Source organism: Macrobrachium nipponense, chromosome 11 (assembly GCF_015104395.2).
Source record: "Macrobrachium nipponense isolate FS-2020 chromosome 11, ASM1510439v2, whole genome shotgun sequence".
Classification (NCBI taxonomy): domain Eukaryota; kingdom Metazoa; phylum Arthropoda; class Malacostraca; order Decapoda; family Palaemonidae; genus Macrobrachium; species Macrobrachium nipponense.
The window spans coordinates 96424175-96449405 of record NC_061087.1 but is presented as its reverse complement, the minus strand read 5'-3'; the positions used below and the strand labels follow the sequence as shown (position 1 = coordinate 96449405).

The following is a 25231-nucleotide window of genomic DNA, read 5'->3' as shown; positions in this document are numbered from 1 at the left end:
CAGCCCTCTTTTGCTTGATGGTGAGAGTGAGATTTCTGCTAATTTGTTGCATAGGTTGCAAGTAACCTCACTCTAACCACTTTATCAGTTCAAATCTTACAAAAGAAGGGAGAGCTTCAGTTTTCTTCTCCTTGGAATTAAGGCTTTCCTTTGGAAGAATATATTCAGAAAAGTTAGGATGCCAATGTGGCCATAAAAAAATACCAGTAGTATATATTTCTGGTAGTCTTATTTTTAGTCTTATTGGCAAAGAAATTGGTCCTTTTTTCCATGAAATAGAACTCCAACATATACTCCTTTATTTTTTTATGTAACAGAACGCCAAAAAGTCTTTTAAGATGAGGTAGAGCAGACCTTTAAATTATAGGATCTAAATCCTAACATGTTCTAAACACACTGGAAAGTGAGACAATTTTGTTTTACGACTCAATGGTGTTCAGAACCATATAGAATATCTGGGACCTGTTATGTATGTAAATTTTACTTTAATTTTTTTTTTATGTTCAAACGGTTTTATAGAACAAGATACCTATTCATTATGCAACATTTTTTTTTATTGCTATGATTCATTTTTTTTTTTAACTTGAATAAGAAGTTTACAGGCATAATTAATTTCTTGTACATAATGTACAAAGTAATCCTGTATGAACCAGTTACAGTAATTCTTAAGTCTCTTTTAATCAAAACAACTTGGGTTCATTGGGGAAAAGCAATCAAATATTTCGGTTAGTGCCTTGATTGACACTTTGTGTCACACACAATACTACGTAGCTGTCAAATGGATATATCAGTACTGTATGTGACTTATAAAAGAAATAGAACTCTTCTATACCTACAAGGCTTCATTTTGAAACAGGTTCCTATTAATATTATTATTATTAGGTTCCTGTTAATTTATTATTATTATTATTATTATTATCATTAAAGATAGTTCTGCTTTTTTGCCTACAAGGCCTACTGATCACATGAAATTCACCATTTTCATTACTGATGCTAAAAGTTTATTTCATGCTTAAGTAATGAAATTGTAAATTGGTCACATATAATTTTAATCAAATTATTTTACCTACCGACTGCTTGCCCTCCATACTCCTGTCAGAAAAAATATTCAGTAAATTTAGCAGATATTTCCAATCATATTACTGTAACACTAAGGTAATAAAAATTCAGTACATCAGTTGTATGCAACAGTGTATGGGTGACTGAATATGCATGTGTCTGTTGTCTAAAAACCATATTGGAGTTGCACAGTGTTGTCATCTTAAGAGTTTTTAATAGATAGATCCAGATGTTTTTTATATATCCAGAAAAAAACAGATCAAGTGGGATTCTGAAGCACAATAACACTCAGTAATGATAATGGAGGACAGTAGATATATAGCAAATTAGTATTTTTCTTAATGGAAAATAATTTTAGGGAATGTTAACTCTGGTTTCACAGCAGTTACTCGAGTTGCTAATGGTTACAAGATTTTCAGACCAAAAAATTTAACAAAAATATATGTACTTTTGAGGCTTGGTGTGCCCCAAAATTTTAGATCCTTTCAGTTTATATTACAAACTTTTTACAGAGCCATGCGATAGATTGTTCTCTATATAAAGTTCCTTAAATGGTAGTCCTCATACATGGCTGTATGTAAAAATGGGTATATATGTGCACTGTAAATTAAACACATTAAATCAAACCATTTGGGTTCACTTATGGTCAGTCACATTTTGCCTGCATTCAGACTTTTCCTATTGTTGGTGTGCTGTATCAACATAGTAGTTATTAGTTAAGTGAATACCACAGGAAAATGATAGGCAGAAATCCAAGTGCTTTCGTCTTTACTAAAACATTGTCAAGATGGAAGCGATTAGATTTCTGCCTATCATTTTCTTGTGGTATCAGCTTATCTAATGAAGTCATGTACATCTACTGTGATTTTTTAAGCATAGTTATTAGTATTTAGTTATTCATAATTCTCATTAGTGCAAGATGGTACGTAATTACCTCGTATGTCTTCTCCTGGTAAGACAGAATTACATTTTTTAATTTTTTTTTAACTTGTGAGACTGACTCTTCCCACAAGGTCCCACAAAAGTAAATGAAAATCAGGAAGTCGGTCTTAAAATTGATGGTGGAAAAATGAAAATGGATTATTCATTTAGGTACTATAGTAGTACCAATCTAAGGTGAGGGTTTGGGCGTGTCTAAAAGCGAAAACACGCGTTGCCATATCTTAAAGTTCTTTGTAGAAGCAGCCAAAGTCAAAGCTCTGTATTTCTTACTAATCACCCAAGGGAAACATTACCCTTAGGTCTTAACCTCTGTCCTGTACAGATTATCCTCCTTTCAGAGTCTGGTGAAAGGGGAATGCCCACTCTAATTGTCTTAGAAAGGTTCGCTGGTATAAATTTATTTTTCCTTTATTCAGATAGTGTGTATTGGCATTAAAACTTCATGTATGAAACAGTTCTTTTTATTCTTCAATTAACTTATTAACAACCTACATGAGAGAAAACTAAAGGGAAATCATGGATATGATAAATTTCGTACAATAATTATTTCTTTATTTTAGAAACATTCTAGTAATAAATACTGTATATCTAATAAATAAGAATAGTAATGATACACTATTTAACCTCGTGATGCATGCATTGACAATGGTTTTCAAAGAGAACAGTACAGAACAGCGTAAAAAGACGAGAGAGAGAGAGAGAGAGAGAGAGAGACCTTAGACCTTACCTTACAGACCTTACAGTTCGTTCGGGTTGCCCCAGGTCCCTCAGTGTGAGGCGCCTCTAATGTCTACCAGAGAGTTGCTAGTACATCTTCCGGTATATTTTGCATCTTCCAATCTTGGATGGTCTGGATGCAGTTTTAGATATTTGTTGAGCTTATTCTTAAACACATCTACGCTCACTCCTGATAATATTCCTCAGATGAGCTGGCAACGCATTGAATAAGACGCTGCATTATCGATGCTGGTGGCGTAGTGGATTAATGTCCTGTGTGCTTTCCTTATTTTTCCTGGTATAGTTTTGGGCACTATTAATCTACCTCTGCTTGCTCTTTCTGATATTTTTAGTTCCATGATATTTTCTGTTATTTCCTTCTATCTGTTCCATGCCTGAATTATCATGTAGCGTTCTCTTCTCCTTTCTAGACTATATAATTTTAAGGATTGTAGTCTTTCCCAGTAGTCTAGGTCCTTAATTCTTCTATTTTTCTAGCTGTAAAGGACCTTTGTACACTCTCTATTTGTGCAATATCCTTTTGATAGTGTGGGTACCATATCATATTGCAATATTCAAGTGGACTACGAACATATGTTTTTATAAAGCATAATCATGTGTTCAGCTTTTCTTGTTTTGAAGTGCCGTAACAACATTCCCATTTTTGCTCTTTACATTTTGCCAACAGAATTGCTATTTGATCATTGCATAAACATGTTCCTATTTCATCATCACACCAAGGTCTTTAACTGCTTCCTTATTTGTGATTGTCTCATTATTAGGTCCCCTATATGCATATAGCTTTCCTTCTCTGTCTCCATAATTTATTGATTCAAATTTATCAGAGTTAAATACCATCCTATTTACCTCTGCCCAATCTTATACTTTGTTAAGGTCTCTTTGTAGAGCGTTCCTATCTTCATCAACAAGTATTTCTCTACTTATTCTGTGTCATCACAGCGGAAAACTACTCACTAGCCGAATCTTAACATTACTGTCTATGTCTTTCAATCATAATAACAAACAATATTGCAGCTAGCACCGTACCTTGTGGCTACACCGGATATTACCTTGGTTTCATCCGATTTCTCATCGTTTGCAATAACTATCTGTTTTTCTGTTGTGTAAAAATTCTTTTAACCATCTTCCTACTTTATCTACGATATTGTTGTTTTCTAATTTTCTTGCTAATATATTATGGTCTACTTTGTCAAAAAGCTTTTGCAAAGTCTAAATAAACCCAACATCTGTTTCATTTCCGCTTTTCATATTTTTGAATATGTTCTCACGGTGGACTACAGATTGGGTTTGTGTACTTTTTCCGGGTACGAAACCGTGTTGTCCTATATTAAAACAAATTATTTTTTATTAAATGTTTCATAATATTTTTCTTCATTACCACTTTCATACACTGTTTCATAATATGTGATGTTAGACTCACAGGCCTATAAAATTACTTGCCTCTGTCTTGACCACTTTTGAAAGTAGGGGTGATTATGCTAATTTGTGCTCATCCAAAATAAAAATCTGCCTGTATCTACACTTTGTCTTAATAATATTGCAAAGTGGCTTTTGCGATAGAATGAACTACTTTCTTTAACAAAATAGCAGGGACTCCATCCGGCCCTGCAGCAGCTCCATTTTTAATTTCATTAATTGCCTGCACAATATCAGCTTCATTTATTTCTATGTCAGATAAATATTCACTATTTTCTTCCCATTACTTCTATATCATTATCTTCATTATCTATTCTAGGGGTGAATTCTCTCTTATATCGTTCTGCCAGATGTTGCAAATTTCCTTTTTTTTCATTCGTTAATCTCCCTTCAATTCTCAGAGGGCCTATTCTATTCTTCTTTTATTCATCTTCTTCGCATATGAGTATAATAGCTTGGGGTTTTGCTTGATATTTAATAGGGTTTTTTCCTTCCAAGTCCCGTTTTTCATTTTCTTTTGTTGTATAATCTTTTGTCTGCATTTTCTATCTTACTTTTTAGTTTCTATAACTTTCCATGCATTTTTTCTTTTGCAAGACCTTTTTTCCACTCTGGATTTTCTGGAACAAGATCCTTCTGTCTCTTGGTATGCATGAATGATGTTTACTTTTCTTCTTCGGTATATATTTTTCCACTATTTTCTCCAATATATTTTATATAATATCTCCGTATTTACCCTTATGTCATCACTACGAAAATGTTTATCCCAATCTTTGTTTAATTCTTCATTAATTTCTGACCATTTTATATTTTTACTGTAGAAGTTGTATTTTCCATATCCTTCCCACTTTTTCATTTCTTGCTTATCTCTATTTTCACTTGCTTTGGAATGAACTGTTAATTCTATGACATTATGTCTGAAATACTCGCATTATAAACTATTATTTCTTAACATAATTCATCTCGTTCACAAATACTAGGTCTAAAGTATTTTCCTTTCTTGTTGGCAGGTGATTTATTTGTTGAATGTTGTATTCTAGTAGCATATCTAATAGCTTTTCAAATTGCCTCTTATCTTCTGCACTACTATTACTCTCTTTTTTATATGTATAAGTACAACCACAATCTCCTATTCGTTCTTTCCATTCTACGAAAGGAAAGTTGAAGTCACCAGATAGGAGAGAGTCCAGTCCTTGTGATTTCTACATATATCATCCAATTTTTTCAATTATTAAGTCAAACTCTTTAGTATTAGGCAGGTCTATATATTACTATGTCATCATTTTTCAGATTCAAATTCTACCGCTATTAGTTCACATCCGAGTTACTATATTCTCATATATTTTTCCTTGTTTTTTGTCTTTTTCCCATATATTGCGGTTCCCTTGATTCCTATTTTTTCTATCTGATCTATAAGTTTGGAACCCTTTTATTTGATCATCATTCCCAGTCTCTTGGGAATACCAGGTTTCACTTATATTCATTATATCTATTTTCTTTTCATTTTGGGTTAGTTCTTCTAAGTACTCTATTTTTCTTTTTGAGTTACTCGTAACTAAACCCTGCGCATTCATCACTATGATGGTTTGCGTGTTTTCTCCTTCATTTAATACTAGGTAGTAATAAGGATTTTCCCATGTCTCTTTCCTGTTCTGGTATGTTGTTCTTTTTTTCATTTCCAGAAATTCTGACATTAAAAAATCCAACTTTTCCATAATATTTGATCTTCCTTCATCATAATTATTCATTTTGTGTCTGAATCTGCAATTTTCTCCGTTTCTGCAATATCCTCTTGCATAATAAATACAGTTATTATCTCTTGAGTAGAATTTTGGAGCTGATGCTTTGAAATTTTTTGCTGACACCTCTGCATATCTCATTGTGGTTTGCTTTTCTCTTTTACCTGATATTCTTGATTTCTCCTCTTTATTTGTTATTTCTTTCTTATTTTGGATTTTATTACTTGGTTGGTTAGTTTATTTGATTATGATTCATGGCTATAGGGTGCATATATTTGCATTTTTTGTCGAACTTACATCCTTTTCCTTCTTTTAGGTTTTTACATATTTTTGGATGCAGATCTCTGCAATCATCCCCCATATCCATCTAAGTATGCACATTTACCATATATTTCATAGTTTTGACATATCTTAGGATGTTTGTAGTAACATCTTTCTCCAAATCTGCAATTCCCTCTTTTCAAAAGGTTGCAGATTTTGTCTTTCTTGTCTATTTTTTCCTCTTTCCCGTCATTGTGTAGATCTGGGTAGAGCCTCTTCGGGATTTGCTTTTCTGTTGTCATATCGTAATTTATTTCTTCGTAGGTATGCTGCTTTATTGCCTCATATGTAGTATCAATGAGTATCTCTGCATCCATACTTTTATCTTGTTCTTTGTTTTCCTTATTTTTTTCTGTCATTTCATTTTTGTTTACTTTCTCTTCCGTTTTCTCTTCTTCTTTTTCTTCTTCTTCTTCTTCCTCTTCCTCTTCATCCTCAACTATTTGTACATTCAATCTTGATTTAATAACATTGTCTATCCATGATAGAGAGAGAGAGAGAGAGAAGAGAGAGAGAGAGAGAGGAGAGATGCGAGAGAGACGAGAGAGAGGATGCTAAGAGGACCCTCATCAGAAGATTCCTCATCAGAAGAGTCAAGACTTACAATAAATGAATCATATATTTATCAATCAAGATATCTTTTGCTGCATCTTCCACTTGCAATTGCTCGGCATGTCTTACGGCCTTTTCCCAATTTTCAGGTGTCACAGTATCCAGAGCTTCTTTAGTAAGTTCCTATAGATTTGCCATATTAAAATCGTTTAGTTTCGCTATGAAACTTTTCACTTGGCCCCAAATTTCTCAATTTATAGAAAAGTTCAGATAACAGACATCTTTTAAGCATTTAATCACACACAAATACACACGTGTTTGAGCGCCAACTATATTTACATCCGCTAATCCTTTCTTCACATAAAAGGACCCCAGCTTATAAGATTTGACCATTCTTAAGAGATTAACTCGAAGGGTATATTGTTCTTGACTGACAGATACAGATTCGATACTTGACCTGAGAATCGAGATGTAGATGTGGCACATGTCTGCCAGCGGTTTCTCAAATATGATATTGAAAAACTTAAGAATGTTGATCATTAACAAAACTGTTATACGTAAAAAAACATGTTTAGCAAATATTTCAGAGTAATTCCTTCAGTTTTTGGCATATACACGACTATATTCCATAAAATTTTCCTTAGAATGGAAGTTTGGCACGCGCGTAAATGACTGTCGACCCAACAAAACCCTCACCATAGATTGGTACTACTCATAGGAGTAAACTTACAGGATAATGGTATAGGTTGAAAAAATAAGCAAAGCAAGGAAAACAGACAGGTGTATGAAAATGGTTAAGAAAACAAGAGGAATGCCAGTGGATGTTTGAATGTATGATGGGATTGTCCTCTTTAATGGAGGCTAAGTATTGATAACAAGTGCCAGCAAAAGAAAAAAGGCAAGATTTGGTAGAGCAGTTGGAATGAGTTTAAAAATGCTATACATATTGGTTTTGTACATGGAACTTACCCAGCAGATATATACTTAGCTATAGACTCCGTCGTCCCCGACAGAAATTCGAATTTCGCGGCACACGCTGCAGGTAGGTCAGGTGATCTACCGCCCTGCCGCTGGGTGGCAGGAATAGGAACGATTACCGTTCTAGAACCAGATTTTCTCTGTCGCGGTAGTGTCAACTACGTTGTTGCTACCTCCTGACTTGATTTTCGTTTTTTCATCGCCATCGACCTTCTGGGCTGTCTTTTGCAGGGAAGTACTGGGTCTTTGGTTTGGCATACGCTTTTATTAATTTTTTAATGAATTTGGCTTCGAAATTTCGAAAAATATATTACGTGAAACTACCGAATTTTTCGGTAGACACTTATATTTTGCAATAAGGGAAATATTGATATTTTTTCACTAATACGTGTATAAGTGTTAGAACTTGATGAAGGAAATATAAAATCTAACTTCCTACTTTAGGAAGTCAGAAAGCATATAAACTAGATACGCTTCCTTTAGAAGCTTTAAGAGCTCTCGTACTAAACGAGCAGTTAGAGTATTGACAATTCTAGTAGTTGTTGCATCCTCATCACCTTCTTACTCCACAGAATCTACAAATTCATATGTGCAAATTTGAAGAGAAATGGATGGAGCTCAAAAGGCGAGCTCTAAAAAGGTAAGAAGTGAATATAGTGTTTCCCAGTGCAGTGGAGGGTGCGTCTGATCGGCTCCGTAGCGCTTCCAGGCCTAGACCTCTTCCAAACTCCCAGACCCAGTGGAGGAGGAAAGTCGACAGCCGCAGGAAGGTTAGGGAGAACCCCCACCGGTCAGGCGTCCCCTCGGCGGGTTCTGTAGAACGTCCCAGACTGCCAAGGATAGCCATTGATAAGGCATCCTTAAAAAAGTGCGTCTCTTCATCTTACATCCGAAAGACGAAGAATGTATGTTTGGAGTCGATGATCTAGCGCGTTCTCTGAAAACTAAGAGAACACTGAGGCCAGCGCTGCCCGGAAGCCGCGTTCCAGCAAGCTAGCGTGAGCTACGTTCCTATAGCCAGCAGCGAGGCGGGCGTTCAGCTAACAGACTAGCGCGAGCCGCGTTCCACACCAAAACGCGAGCCGCGTTCTAGAAAATTTTTCTTGGCGCAAGGCGCCTTCAAAGAGAGGAAGCGCCAGCCTGGCGCAAATTGCGCCAGAATCAGAGACGGCTAGAGCAAGGAGCCTTACAGTAGAGTGGCAATCAGAACGATCCTTCCATTGAACGTTTCCGGGCAAGAGGCTCTTTCTAAAAGGGGTCTAGTAGGCGCTCGGAACTGTCAGGGCGCACTGGGACCTTCCACGCAAGCGGAACGTTCCAGGAGCGAGTCTCCTTTCTAGCGTGCGGAACATTCCAGGCGCTAGGTGCAAGGATCCAGGCAATTGCTCAAGAGACCAGAATATCCTTTCTCTATCTGCCTCGGCAGGGAAAGAAGGTAGTAGAGTATCTGCTGTGTGAGAATACGATACGGCAAATCATAAGCACATACCGTTTACTTCTTTCTTTGCCCTTGAGCAACTCAGTTACCAGTATCCTTCCAGGAATTTCCTAGGAAGGACTACGCTTAAAGGGATTGTTAAGACAACACCTACTTAGCTTCTAGATTTATCGAAGTCTTGTTTCGCATTATAAGAACTTCCTGAAGTTCGATAATAATTTATAAGATTCCTTTAGTTAAATGGAGTAGCTGGCAACTCTGGAAGAGTAAAGGCCAGTCGGCTAACGAGACTGCTATCGCTTAGACACCAACGCAGTATCATGTAGGTGTCGGTCATGAGTGGTCGGTAACATGTCTCTCTCCTGCGGGATGGAATGAATAACCGTCTCTCTCCCCTACAATCGTGGTTTTAAAGCCTCTGATTGAGGGGATAGTTAAGCAAACATAAATAAAATTGTCTGCCTTTGCTAAGAAGCTTTCAATAAGAAAGATATTACAACATTTCAATGCTGTTTACCGTAGGTAACATTTTTAAAAGATTCTAACGCAGCGGAACTCTATATTGTATAATGCTCTCATGCTTACGAAAGCATGGCTTATTAGAGTACATGCTTAGTGAGAAGATGAATGTAGTAGAGAATTCACTTTAAGACTACGGTATGGTCAAGTCTTATGCACATACCGAGGTTAACTACAGAATTCCTAGTATCCTTACAAAGGTTTCCTAGATTAATGCTGTTTACCACAATGTGACAGTATTATAAAGGATTCTAATACGGCAGCGCGCGATATATATAATTCTCTCATCCTTTCGAGAAACGCACACAACCTTTTTAAATTCGGATATTGCTCAAGAGAAGTTGGGCGAGTCGGATGGGAAACATTCTCTTAGTGGCAGAAGTTGTTTCCCTGAATGGACTATACTACGTATATAAAAGTTTTTTTCCCACTAAGAACGGAATTAACATGTGAAGGATGTCGGGTACCATAAAGGCATAGATGTTATGGCACATAACCTAAAAAGAACTAGAAGGAAGCGCCACCCTGGCGCAAATTGCGCCAGAAGCGCCTGCCGCGCCAGAAGCACCATCCAAGATATTTTCTCGTTTTAGCGAGTTATTAACCTAAGAGTCCAGTAGCCTCTCGACAGCAGGCTCGTAACGGCAAGATTCGTTCCTGATTTCGTTACCCATTTAATCGAAAAGGTCGCTTACAAGGAATGATGAAATGATTATTTTAATCACTTAGGCCAATTCCACGACTCTCTCATATCGCAAAGAGCATCGAGAATCTCCTTTTTCGCCCCTGTTCGCGTTAACAAAAGAGAACCTATTTGGGAACAGACACGGAACGTAACGATCCTTAAGAGGTTCGATGCAAGATTTTGCATGTCCGTGAGAACCTTCTCGATCGAAGATAATAACTGTTAACGTATGTCTAACACAATTATTGAAAAGAGTTGTGAGAACCTGCGGAAAGTCTTCTTCATAGATCTCTTTGTAAGGTAGAAGACGAACAGGCTTCCTTTAGACTACTGCTTTTTCCCTCGAACCAAGAGAGGTAGCAATATAAGACATCTTAAAATTTAAAGAAGGGGAATAAACTTTAGCCTTTTTTTTCCCTAGTTATAAATTCTTAACAGATATTAAGATACTGGGCGTCAAAGGAAGAGAGGATGTATGCTCATTTTGGCCTTAGAGAGGTTGGATTCACAGAAGTCACGTTCTTCTCACAGCATGTTTCGTACAAGGCTTTTCCAAGAGTATCTGGATATTCTATCAGAATCTATTATAAATAGACCTATAAAACCTCTCCACTCTGAGTCTGTCCGCGTGCAGACGACCAGAAGTGGACATGAATGAGAGTTTTTTTTTTCAAGGTAAATGACAATAGTCATGGCTAGACATAGAATTGCTGCAGATCGTGCTAGATGGAATGAGGAAACTGTCCTCTTCCGATACCTCTGTGAACCACATAGCGAGGTTTTTTCTTCACTTTCAGAGGGAAGAATCACCTATGTATATATCTGCTATCAAAGAACGCAGTAAAAGGCCATACTCTGTCTCTACAAAGGGAATTGAGATAACAGAGGATTAAGAATCTTCGGGATCTTATACGATACCGCAATACGACAAGAGTAGGATATCATGTACTTCGAATGGGATTTTTTTTTTTTTGTGGCCACAGATTCCCGTGTTCCGACAAAAATGGAACTGCTCCTCATCAAACTTCTTTGAGGAAGTTTATGAAGGAATTCTTTGTTTCTCTTAGCCCTAAACGACCAAGAAGACAAGTGAATTTTTTGTGCATTGGAATCTCGCATCAGATTCAATGGAGACTCGGCAATGGGTTCTTGCCAGCATAGTATGTCTGGCAAAGAAATAAATCCCTCTATTCCTGACGCAACGCTTTCAGATAGAAGTTTAGTTGCCCAGGCAGGGTACTTACATTTTCATCTACAGAAGAGATGGTTTAAACGTTTGCCTACAGAGTCTTCGGGGTGCGATGAGGGCTCAAAATGCTTCCCAGAAGGTATTCAGAAGGATACAATAAGAGCTAGAAATCAGGGTTCCGCCCAATTTCAGCTCAGAGTCTCCTTCGACTTCCAGACTCCTTCCCTTCCTTCGGGCAAGGATAGGAAGATTCTGCAACGAGGAACCTCATCAACATGTAAGAAGAGATCTCGTTAGCAAAAGAAGTGTTCACGAAGGATCCTCCTCGGAGGAAGACTCTTCTCTCTTCTATTGTTAGATATCCTGTCGTCTACTGGGTGTAGCTGACTAAAATCACCTCCCCTTGCCAGGGGCCAAAAGCTCAAAGGGGAAGAATTTCTTCCACCCTTCTCCAGTCTCCTGATAAACTATGTGGTTGTTCAGGACTCTCGACAATGTAGCGCCAGCAAGCGCCAAATGCCAATACAGGACGAAAAACGCCAGAGGCGGACAGTTCCAAGGAACTCTGTCATGGTCGGATACTGAGAAGGAGCGGGCCTCCAACCTGGCGCAAATGCACCAGAGGCGAACAAATCGGACAGATATAAGAGTGTCCGATGTGGACATTGCCAGACAGCCTAGAGACTCTTCCAAGCTCGAAGCTCCAGCAAGTGTGGAGGAGCCAAGCCAGGCGCGAGGCGCCAGCCAGGCGCGAGGCGCCAGCCAGGCTCTAGGAGCCAGCCAGGCGCGAGGCGCCAGCCAGGCTCTAGGAGCCAGCCAGGCTCTAGGAGCCAGCCAGGCTAGGAGCCAACCAGGCTCTAGGAGCCAGCCAGGCTCTAGGAGCCAGCCAGGCTCTAGGAGCCAGCCAGGCTCTAGGAGCCAGCCAGCCTCTAGGAGCCAGCCAGGCTCTAGGAGCCAGCCAGGCTCTAGGAGCCAGCCAGGTCTCTAGGAGCCAGCCAGGCTCTAGAAGCCAGCCAGGTGCCAGGCTCCTTCAAGGCTAGGCTCCAGTCAGGATTGAGGATCCATCCAGACGCAAGGCTCCTTCCAGTAAAGAGAAACCTAAAGCTCTGTCATGTAAGAGGGCTAGTCCCCATTGATATGATACAGGTAAGGCTCTGCCATGTAAGTGGGTCAGCCCCCATTGGCACGATCCGAGAAGGCTCTGTCGTGTAAGCGGGCTAGCCCCCATTGACATGATCCAGAAGGGTTTGTCAGTCATAGGTCCCTACCTCGCTGAAACTCTTGAGGCATGCAGACTCATAGACAGTAATCATGAAGTCTTCTGCCAGGCTCCAGGTGCCTTCCAGCGCAAGGCACCAGCCAGACGCAATGCTCCAGCCAGGCGCGAGGCGCGAGCCAGGAAGGAGGAGCCAATCAGGCACCAGCCAGGCGCGAGGCGCCAGCCAGGCGCAAGGCGCCATCTAGGCGCGAGGCTCCAGCCAGGCTCTAGGCGCCATTCAGGCGCAAGGCTCCAGCCAGGCGCGAGGCGCTAGACAGGCTCTAGGCGCCTTGCCAGGCACGAAGCGCTAGCCAGGCTCCAGGCTTCACCCAGAAGAGATCTATATCAAAGAACGCCCTGGCCTTCTTTGAGACATTGTGATCTCCTAAGCACTTGATAAGTGCATTGAGATTCCTTCAAACAGCTGAGAATTAAAAGTGCATGAAGTGCAGCTTTTCCGAATTCTTGTCTTTCCCTAACAATATGTCATAAGGACATATTAGCTGTCACATACGGGAGATGCAACTCTGTGTTGACTTCCCATTATCCGAAGGATGTCAGATAACCTTCGGGGATCCTTCTCTCTTGGTTGATACGTGTCTGCTGATACATTGCTGGGATAGGGAGCAGATACTGATCCTTAACTAGTGAGTTAAATTTATTTAACGTCGTGTCTTGGGTTGTTTGAAAGGAGTTTGTAGATAACTCTTTTCAACTTAAGCACTAACCCTCGTGTTAGGATCAGGTGATCGGGATCGGTGTTGTGCTCCTTAATTATGCCACTAGGCATAGGCATATTGTCATGTAAGAGGCTCTGTCGAGTAAATGGATAAGACCCCATCGACAGACCCACAAGAAACTCTTAGCCATAGGTCACATCCTCGCTGAGGCTCTTGAGGCGAAGCAGATTCCTAGGCATTAGCCATGGAGTCTTCCGCCTGATCAAGTAGGAACCAAGGTTTTATTTATTTATTACCTACAACGTATGTTGTTTACCTGTCTATTCAGTAAATAGTGTCTCTTTCCCACCACCAAGGGTGTCAATCAGCTAAAGTATATATCTGCTGGGTAAGTTCCATGTACAAAAATGATTATTGTTAAGATACAATAAAGTTTTGTACATACTTACCTGGCAGATATATACGATTGATGGCCCACCCACCTCCCCTCAGGAGACAGGTGGAAGAGAAAATCTGGTTCTAGAACGGTAATCGTTCCTATTCCTGCCACCCAGCGCAGGGGCGGTAGATCACCTGACCTACCTGCAGCGTGTGCCGCGAAATTCGAATTTCTGTCGGGACGACGGAGTCTATAGCTAAGTATATATCTGCCAGGTAAGTATGTACAAAACTTTATTGTATCTTAACAATATCATTTTTAGTGAAAATGCTAAATGAACAGGCATCCTAATGTTCATATCTAGTCAAAATTGAAGAAACTTTAAAATAACCTGAAAAGGGATAGGTCTCAACTCAAAAGGTAGCTTTAGACCTACCTTGTACAGTAAGGGAAGTTGAAATACAGTGGACCCTCATATTTGTGTTCCCGCCATTCATGCCTACCTATTATGCGTGGGAAATTTGCATATTCTCTGTATGTTTCAATGAGAAATATCAACAAATTACTTTAATTTCAGATCAGTTTCATGATTAAATGTACTTTTTGTAATAAAACTATTAAAAAACCAGGTATATAAGCATTTTTAGTTGGATTTTCTTGAGTTTGAACTAACAAAATAGACAGTTTTAAGCATTTTTATAGAGGTTCTAAATACGTACTCATGGATTCTAGCTATTTGCAGGGGGAGTTTGGAATGCCTCCCCTGTGAATACACGCAGGGGGGGGGGGGGGGGGGGGGGGGGGGGGGGGGGGGGGGGTGGGGGGGGGGGGGGGGGGGATCCACTGTACTTAGGAAATAACTTAATCAGAAAGAGTATTTTAGAAGATTTCATCAAATGTGAGACAGAAGATAAGATAGTAACCTTGGGGTGAATTTGAAAAGTTTCAAGGCTTTTGATGATGGAAATAGCCTAAGAGCAGCCACAAATACTGATTATGGGTGTAAATGTTAACTTATTTCAGTATTTTGCCTACTGAACGTGGATTGCCCTATGAATGTTTATATTTAGGTAAATATATTAAGTGTTTCAGATGATTGATTTAATGTTGTTAATAATACTTGTGCGGAAAATAAATGTGTGGGTGTGCATGGAAAATAAATGTGCAGGTCCTGCTGAGTGACACTGACAAATTGGATCTGATGAAACACCTATGGTAGTGACAGTAGTATATCATGAGGTGTATGTTTTCATTTCTGTAAACAACTTGTATAAATTGAGGTCATCATTTTAGACAGTATATAGCTAATATCAAAAAAGTATTGCTGTATTTGGAGCATAACTTGAAAATTGCACTTAAGCATCACCTCTCAGATTTGCTGCTAACATCTATCAGTTCAACTGTAAACTTTGATGAACAAAAATGCAAATGACTTAAATTCAGTGGGCTTGTATTTGTGTATCTTGTATAATGGTAAAGTAGTGAAGACGATGGCTTCAGTTTAGTTCTTGTATTCCAGGTACCAGTGAAGGAAGCATGAGCATGGCGGAAGGGGAAGAACTGAGCATAATAGAATTAGACCAAGGTGATGGCTGGACTAGAGTGAGAAGAGTAGGGGAATTTGAAGAAGGATTTGTTCCTACTTCTTACATTGAAATGAATCTTTATAATAATTGTTGAACATTCTTTATGATTAGTGGTAATGTTCCATATAGTATAAAGAGACTTTTATATCTGCTTATGAATTTATATATATTTACTGTACATACATAATACAGATATACTCCCTACTGTTTACATATAACACCAAAATAACACATTTCACAAAGCATGTGTTGTATGTTTTTATACAAAGAAGCATAAGCAACTACTACTTGAATCATTTGAAGCCAGACATTTTGCTTCTCAGACTCGGAACAAAATATTGTAAATTTATTCCTAGTGCACTGAAATGTGGAATTACCAAATCTTGGCATGCAAGTAGCACACAACAGTACATTGTTGAGTTCTGTTTACATTTGTATATGCTACATTGCCACATTGGAATTTTTGTAAGTGATTTTAAGATATAGTAAACAACCGTGATGGATAAGGAAGAGGCTGTCCTGTCAAAAGTTTTTTTTATTTAGCACAGAGGTGTTTTCTCTATCCTCGTGTTCCACTATAACTTTTATTTTGTCATGTATATATATTTTTATCCAGCTGTAGACAGTGCAGTGAAAATTATAGGAGTACTGTATGGTTTGATAAGATAATACAGTACTTAGTTTTCTCTAAAATTGTGTAGGCTAAATGCAGGCTCTGATGCATGCAATTGTCTGTGCAAGATTATTTAAATCAAACTTCAAAAGAAATAGTCTTACATAAACCTGCTCAAATAGAAAATGTATCTCATTATTTTCATGTATAAATACTGTGTAGTAATACTCGAGGTGGACAATGAACAATTTTGATAATGGTCAGTAAGTTATATGATAGGATGGATGTTTAAAATTCACAGTGCAAGTGTATAGAAAATGCTTTTGAAATGATTTCATTTAATGTACTATATGCCTTCTCAAGAACTATTTTAATTGTGAATGTGTGAATAGTGTATGAATGAAACTACTGTATATTACATTTAAATTGGATGGAAAGCATTTCCTTTTTTATAGTTTTATTATGCATTTTATAACTGGCTGTGGCATTTGAACTACAATGGAAAAGAACAGTGTACTATATTCATTAAGTCCTTGTTTGTAGTGCTACTACTTTTGGAAGTTTCTCCAATAAACTTTGTACGATGATTGACCAAAGGTCTCAAGGAACGTGATTTGTATAGCATTTTTACAACATTGCCTTAACTAAGGCTAGGATCACACTAGCCTTTGGCAGTGTGTTGTTTTTGTACTTCTGTGAAGTGCAAGTATAGGGGTAATATTTTAACTAGATTTAGAGAAAATGCTTGTGTTATCCATAGATTTGTCTGCCTCAAAATATTCATATGCTATTTGAAGTGGATGAAGCTGGCAGATGTTTGACACGTCCACCCATGATGATTTACTCAGGACCAGCCATGACTCAAAACTATGCACATAATTTGGCCTGCCATAACTCAGTGGTTTTGATCATAAGACAGCTTGACTCATTTAACCATGGCATTGAGAGTAACTAATAGACTACAAACAGTCATATGCTTGTTATTACAGCAACTGTCAAACATGGGAAAATCATGTTAAGAGAAAGTAAAGCAACAAAAGTCATGTATAGTGAATCACTATTTGCTTAATTTCCAGCCAGTGTGTGGTTTTGCATAATCTGCACTTATGCCCAACCACTACCAGTAATGATAATTCTACTACATATGTCCTGCCAATAATAAAACAAGATTTCAATGGAGCCCACTGCATTCACATTTTACAGCTTCTGTAAACCTGTGATAAAAGGTCACAAACTTTTATTACTAGATTGCAAGTTACGTTTTATACTGTTGCAATGAAATCAAATGATGTAGCTCAACTAGCAATTGTTCAATGTAGACTTTTTTTTTTTCTTTTTCTTTCAGTTCATGAAAAGTTTACTTGTAATCAGGGGCACCCTTAGTCTAGTCTATTACGTGCTTGGCAATAAGGGATCCCAAATGTCCAATATGAAACTAATTCAACAAAAGGCATTCTGAATTTGTAGGGACTCATGCTAAGCATGCCCCCCCCACGCTTTGGGCTGTTTCCCTGTTTACTTGCACTTGGGTTTCTTAATGACTCTACCATACTTTGTAGATTTTTCTACATCTTCCTTTTTCTTTGTAAAAAGGTTAACTAATTTTATTCACTTTGTTAAAGAATAAAGAGAATTCTGTAATAATACTGATGAAAAATTTTGAAGCTGACATACTTTGTTTTTCATCAATCGCTAACATATACAACTAAAAATGCCCTGATCTCGTTAGCTCAGAGTAAAAATCTAGGTTTGATACCCAAAATACTAGTGTAGACTACTCATTTCTGCTTTTGAAAACAAAGTATTCAACTGATAGCTATTCAATTCCTGATTTTAGTTTGTTGTGGTTTGTTGTTGTCCTTCTTAGTTGTGCTTTTAGTGTTTTTACTAGGATCACTATATTTGGGTAAACTGAGTATTGATAAGGAAAGTTTTATAAAATTACCGTATGTATTTACCGATTCAAGCAGAGAATAAGCAGATTGCATTTTCTCAACATAGTATTTGTTCCAAGGATTAGGAATAAAATTCAATTCCACTTAAAAAATTGAAGCACATTTTGTTTTTATCAGACATGTTTGAAGGAAACAGACAAAATTTGTTTAGTATTGAAGGTTTAAATCCCCTTCTTTTGTTTGGTTAGAGCAGAAATGGCTTTTTTGTTCTTTTTATTCTGAATGAGTCCAACCCTTAATGGGAAGTGATATGTAACTGTGTACACTTGCATATGTCTACTTTGAGAGACACTTGTGGGGCCTCCAAGAAGTGTTGATATGAAACACTTTATGTACATTTTATGTAACTTCTTCTGTACATTTTATTTGTATTTTGTAAATATTTTTGTATTATAGGATGTTTTATAGAAGTCATTAAGGAGATGCTTTTTTCCATGTGCTTATCAGGGAATGATTACATAATAGCAAAAGATAACAAAATGCTTTGCTTTTATGTCAGCTTTGTAGTTATATCCCCCTGATAAATGATGTATTAATATTATATCTGTAATAAAATACAATGTGTTAAGTAGAATTTTATTTCACCTTATTTTATTGAGTATGTTACCTAGGCAAAGATTGTTTTCTGGAAGGTTTGCAAATGTCAGTGTGACATACTAACTAATAAGGTACTGGCTGGTTTAAAAGCACTGGCCAAAATAAAAACCAAGCCTGCTTTGATGTTACTCAAAAGACTACCTTACAAGAAAAATCATGGAATTAAATGCTTGAGAAAACAATGCTAAGTTAGCATTGCAGCACCAAAAAATGCTGTAAACTTTGCTTTGCCATTCACTACAACACAAACTTTGCTTTGCCATTCACTACAACACAAATTTATGAAAGAAATTTTAAGAAAAGTAAGAAAGATATTAGAATTAACATACAACTGGAAAGCAAAAGTACTAACAAAGGCTGGAGAAGAGCAGGCCTAGCTAAACACCACTGTTAACTGATCTAAGGTTCCTGAAAAAGTGATCTGGATATGCATGCATAATGCTGCCATGGTGGAGAACTTTACTGTTTAAATCCCAGTCAATGAAAACAAGATCTTAGGGAACAAAAACTGTTCATACACTATATGATTAACATTCATTACTGTGGAGATGCAACACAGTGCCTTACTAGAATCTATTACTGCATTATTTCCAATGGCAAACCAACTTAGGGTTTGTAAAAGAAATAAACAACTTCAAGTATGTGAGAGTAGTGCTGAATAGCTTTAGTACTTAGCCAATAGACAGAGCTTTGATCTGAAATATTGCAGAACTTTCCAAGTGGATGATGAGTGCCTTACAAATATAAGGCTATGTCGTCATTTCTTCACCCAGCCTTAATTGACATTTTTCCGTTTGCATCCAAAAGTGTGTGGAGGTTCTGTTCCCAACTCTTCTCTATTTTTCCTCAATTCATTTCCAAAAAGTAGTACATATACGTACTACCTCAAACTTGAAAATGGAAAAAAACAAACAAACAAACAAAACAAAGTCAGCTTGCCTTTCTGCCAGATATTAAAACCTCAACTATTTTTAGAGAGTGATATCAATTCTTACTGAGCCACAACATATGACATAAAAAACATTTCTGTTCTAACAAACACATCTTGTGCACCACCCTATCTGATTGCCTTTCAGTCTGCTTATTATTCTTGTCTAACAAATTTATTCCAAAATAAGGTGGAAATTGAAGTAAGGCAAATGTTAAAGAAGCTGGATAGCCAGGTAAAAAGAAACTAGGAAGGAATGGAAATGTAAAAGGGAGAAATTGACACTGCAAAGAACCTCAATTACCTTCTGCATATGCTAAACTAGCATAATCTGCAAACTGAAAGTAGCCCCACAAACAATTTATAACCACTATTCATTTTATGGATGGTAAAGTACCTAATTTTACCATGTGTGTGAAGGTCCACAATATTCTCTTTATACATCTAATTATGTCTTCATTTTCTCCTATGAAATCTTCAAGCATTTGGCAATCAGTGTTATGCTGTCAGACTCTGCCATTGGCATTGTAATTACATCACAAAAAAGTAAGTATGGATGCAGCAAACAACCTAAATACTACTAACAGACTAATGGCATGTTAGGCCATGAGAGGAAATGGGAATTTGATCCCTGGAATACAGTGGACCATGCAAGTCGCACAATAAGTGGACAATTGAAAGGCAATCAGATAGGGTGGTGCTTGAGATGTGTTTGTCAGAAGAGAAATATTTTAATGAATCATGTTGTGGCTCAGTATACACTACTGTCACTTTCCAAAAATAAAAGTTTTCAATATCGTAGCAGAAAGAAGGGCAGACAATAGTTGTTAAATCTACCAACTATAAGGTCTAAGGCAACAAGAAACTTAGGAGAGAAACTGGTCTGTCTCAATGGGGTTCAGGCTACTACACGATGTTCAGCCACCACCACAGATTCTAAGGAGATTGTATCTAAAGACTTGTGGGTGATGTCAATCAGGTAGAAAGAGGTAATGATGGTTTTGAGAAGTCAACCACCTGAACTCAGTATCCTGACACTGAAAAGCTCCTCTTGAAGGACGGACGTCACAATGCCCGAGATTTTGTGAGTTATTGCCCACAGTACCAAATCTTTCTCCTTCCCAAATCAGAATTAGAGTGTTCTTGATACTTCTTAGTTGTGTTTACCAGTAAAAATCAACAGATGTCAACATAAAGCATGAGATGTTGAGAACATTGTATACAGTACTGTAAAACATGCACTGGACAGGACAGCATTTATTTTTGGCCCTCAACTACAGTCTTGAAGGGAAAACTATAAGGCAACAAGAAACGATATTCAAGATTTTAGCCACAAACTAGGAATGAAAGGTGATGAGACGAATCCACACCTGCCAACTGACTGACTGAGTAGGAGAGACTGTGTATACCCTCTGTCCATAGTCTCCATCAAGAATTTGTACCATAGATATAGAGGAGAGAGATTAGACAGACAAGTGAAGATCGTGCGAATAAATGCATTTTTATGCATTTATTCTCAAAAATGGCAGTGGGAGTGACTGCAGAGACCAGCAGCAACAAAGCCACTTCTGGCACCCAGTGCTGGCCCACCAGCTGTCACTTACAGAAACAAGATCACAATAGAACAGGGAATCACATTTCACAAGTAAGTAAGAGACCTATTTTCATTCATGAAAATCTTTATAACTGTGTTGAAACATCCTCAAGTATACATGTGTTAGATCACAGCTAACGAAGTCAATTTCATGCCTGCTTTTTGAGCTAATAAAATAAGGAATGTTTTAATAACCTTTTTATTAAAGTCAGTCTATCATTAAATTCATATAGTTTAATACATTAGCATGTAGGGTTACTGTCAGTCCATATAAACATGGTTAAGGCTGACCATTTTTCCTACTAGTACTAGTATACTAAAATGTACATAGTATCATGAGGCCTAGCCCTAGGCCTGCTGCAGTTTTAAGTGGTAATGAAGTGTTATAAAATTATTTACCACATTATCAGTGATTTCTCAAACCTCCTTGTATGCAGAACTCAGCTGAATTTGATCTGCCAAAACACTAAAAGGTAGTCTTCAATTACACCATTATCATTTTTAACCTGAAGGATACTTCAAATTCAACACCATTATCATTTTTACCCTGAAGGATACTTCAAATTCATACTACAGTACAATAGCTTTAAAAGTAATCTTTACCAACTAGCTAGTCTACCAGGGTTGATCATCAAATAACCAAGGGTAGCCTAGCACAGCCTAACCTTACCTTAGCAAAGGTAGCCTAACCTGGCATTACCTTCAGGAATGCTGATTTTTTCTATCTATCCCTCTCCACAAATTAGTCTTACAGGCTAGCATAACTTAAGCCGTACAATGCTGATAAGTAGGTTGTATATTATGGGTCAGTATGACTGTGACATGTTACATAGCTTAATACAGTACATAAACATATATACCTCCTAGTAATATATAATTGCACTTGTAGATGTGTATACAAAAAGCTTCTATGTCTCATGGTTCAGATGCTCTGGTCTGATTCAGTAAAGTACATAAGTGTACTCTCCCATGAAGCACAACTGTGTTTATATGAATTAATGCAGATTGTAATTACATTTATACTGTAATTAAATACGTACATAATTTCTCTTATAAGATCTGTAAATAGCCACATAGGTTATATGCCTTACAAATGTCTGCTGGTCAGTGTAGGAAGCCTATTGTCAATATGTAATATGTGATGTGAGATTTAGGACTGATTTCTGTCAAGTTTGTGTTTAAGATTTCCTTGCAAGAACAAAGAGTCAAACTGCTGCCTTACTTTGGTTAAAAACTGCAGAAGGGATAAAGAGCCAAACTATGGATCACACATACTGCAGCAAGCACTTGGGTACATTTTCAAGTCTCCTGGCATGCATGAGCTTTGAAGTCCAGAATATGTTAAGAGGCAACAATGTTGTTATGAAAGCAGATTAAGTCTAATAAGAAGTAACCAGAAGGGGCAAGTTGGCATATACATCAGTACTGGTAACAGCAAGATTTATACAGCCCTGCAAACTACAATATTAATTGTATCCCTATTAATATTATTAGATACAGTAAATTTTCAAATCCAATATAGTGATAGTGCAATTATTGAATAATGGCTGTTAGGTATCAGGCTACTACATATAAATACTACATATAATGCCTATGGATGAAGCTTATACAGGATAAAAACGATGGAGATGACAATTATTTTTGCATAGTGTCGTCAAATTTTACTGCCTGTCAGCTTGACCCATGAATAAAGAACGATAATAATTAGTTCTGCCTCTAAAGAGTAAAAATGTAAATTTATGGTGGCAAGAAAGGTACATAATGTCAGCAAATAGTCAACTTTATTGCTATATAGTACACACTGTCCTTGGTAAATGGTGCAAAGATCATTTACCAATCTTTACAACTGAGGAGAAAATTGGCAGTCAATGCAGCATGATCATAATGCTGTAACATCACCATATCTGAAATATTTTATGGCTTAACTGTGAAAGAAATATGTCAGTAAAATTAATTATTTTTATTTCTGCATATAGTACATACTGTATTTAGTAAATGGTTTCCCATTAGATTGTATGAGTTGTGCCCTTGTTTACATAATAATCAACACACAGCGATGGCGCCAAGCCGTGCATGTCATAAACTGGTTTGGCTATCATAGGCCATCTAAACTTTCCACTCGTATTGCTATGGTTTGTACAGCACCAAAGTGAGATTAAGAGGGATGTATCACATCCCACTCTAAAAAGTCTAAAAGTATGTAAAACAGTTCAAAGCTCCTTGAGTGCATGGGAACTTCCCTACAAAGGCATAGGTGTCCCAACCTTTATGAGTAACTGGGAGGCCCAGGAAAGGGCCAAGATAGACAAGAAACTTCATAATCTGTTGTAAAGTGTTTACTGCAGAGACAACACTAACCATTGTGTTCTCAGTACCTAAATGAGGAGGCCCAACAGATCAGGATAACACATGGTTTGTGGTCAGCAAGTAGGCACCATGATCATCCTATTCTAAGACTGAATGTTCACTATAGCTCAGGCTGAATGAAGTAGAAGCATACTAGTCAGAGTTGCTTCAAGGAGCTGGTGGATGTCTTGCAATATAGCCTAGGGTCTGGCACTGCAGATGTTAGAACCCCTACATCACTAATCTTGTCCATGTTGACAATTAATAGCATTAGTGGTTGTAAGGTGCCATGAAAATCATTGTTGATACAAAGAGAGAATGGAAGTCTATCCATTTTCCAATCCACTACAGGGTCTTCTGGTGCTTTTTCTTGCTCAGTCAACTTGCTCAACCCACCACTTGCTGTGGTAGTTTCTTCACCTGTTTCTGATATTCTTGTAATTCAATTGCAGTCTACCTTGATCTTTTACAATGGAGAGAAGTGATACTCATGGTCTGAGTATGGTGAAGAAGTCAAAGCATGATTCTCCTTCTTCTCCACCTTATCACCAAGTTGTTGCACCTAGTTTTTTGCAATTTCTTCCTCTCACATAAAGAGGATAGCTTCTCACAAAAAGTCCCACAAGGCTTTGCATGGGCATGCTCCTTTGCTGAAGATAGGTGACAGTATATACTCATCCTTCCAAGATCCTATTTCTGTAGGCTGAGTTGACTTGGAGATCCCTGAACATACTTGTGATCCCTAATCTTCCTTGGTGAAACTTTTCATCCTTGGAGGACTTTGTTCCACATGGGCACCTACACCAGTGCTAATTTTGGTGATGCCTCAAGCAACTTACTGACCTCCCATCCTCTCTCTCATCCTGTGTCCCTTCAGCCAGGAAGTAAGGAACAATCTTGTCAGCAGCAGAAACCTCACAGTGGGCATTCAGCTGAACTCCCCTCCTCCACAGATACTGCTGTTGTTGGATGTGTTAATGAAGGAGTGGGGAGCACACTTGGAGAGTCTAGTCACTTACTATGTGTGGAAAAATCAGCTTAAACTGCACATCAATATCTTAGACATAAGAGCAACACTGCTGTCCTTACAAGTGCTAAAGTTCGAGTGATACACCATACAATAGCACAGAAAAACAACAACACATCTGCAGTTGCAAACATCAATAAAAAGGAGGTGGACAGTCTCCTTTTCCTTCTGTCAGTTGTCAACCCATCACTTAGGTATATTTTGTGGCAAGCAGATCAGTCACCAGGGGCAAGCATTGGGATTGAAAAGTCTTTAGATCACTGCATGGCAGAGAGGCTGTTTGAGCTTTGGATATTGCATGTAATCAACCTTTTTCACCACACAGTTAAACAAGAAGCTCCTGGTATTCCCAACTACAGGCTGCTCTGGAGGATGCCTTCCAGCACCTATGGGACCATCTGGATTTCTATGCCTTTCCCCATTCAGCCTGATTCACTGTGATCAACCTAGGACCAAGATGACCCTCTTGGTTCGTTGGCCACTAAGCTGAGTAGCAACTCCAATCTACTGGCTCTTCTGGTTGAGGTACTCTTCTTTGTCATCATTACATCCTGTGCAGGAGAGGTCTTGCTGCCTGCAGCAGTCCTCAGCAGCAGTATACATATCCCTAAAGCTGCACCATACAACCATCCAAGGTAAATAAAGGTGACTAAAACATACGAATGTTAACTACAGTATACTGCAGTAAATTT

General features: G+C 38.0%; 1 protein-coding gene across 1 annotated transcript in view; it reads left to right on the top strand.

The window, feature by feature from the left end:
* LOC135207694 (formin-binding protein 1 homolog) overlaps window positions 1–18615 on the top strand; it is a 36520-nt gene extending 17905 nt beyond the window's left edge. Inside the window, exon 10 of the mRNA XM_064239528.1 lies at window positions 15413–18615. Within this exon, the coding sequence (XP_064095598.1) occupies window positions 15413–15573 (161 nt within the window). The 3' untranslated portion in view covers window positions 15574–18615. The remainder of the gene's footprint in view (window positions 1–15412) is intronic.
* Window positions 18616–25231: the final 6616 nt, after the last annotated feature.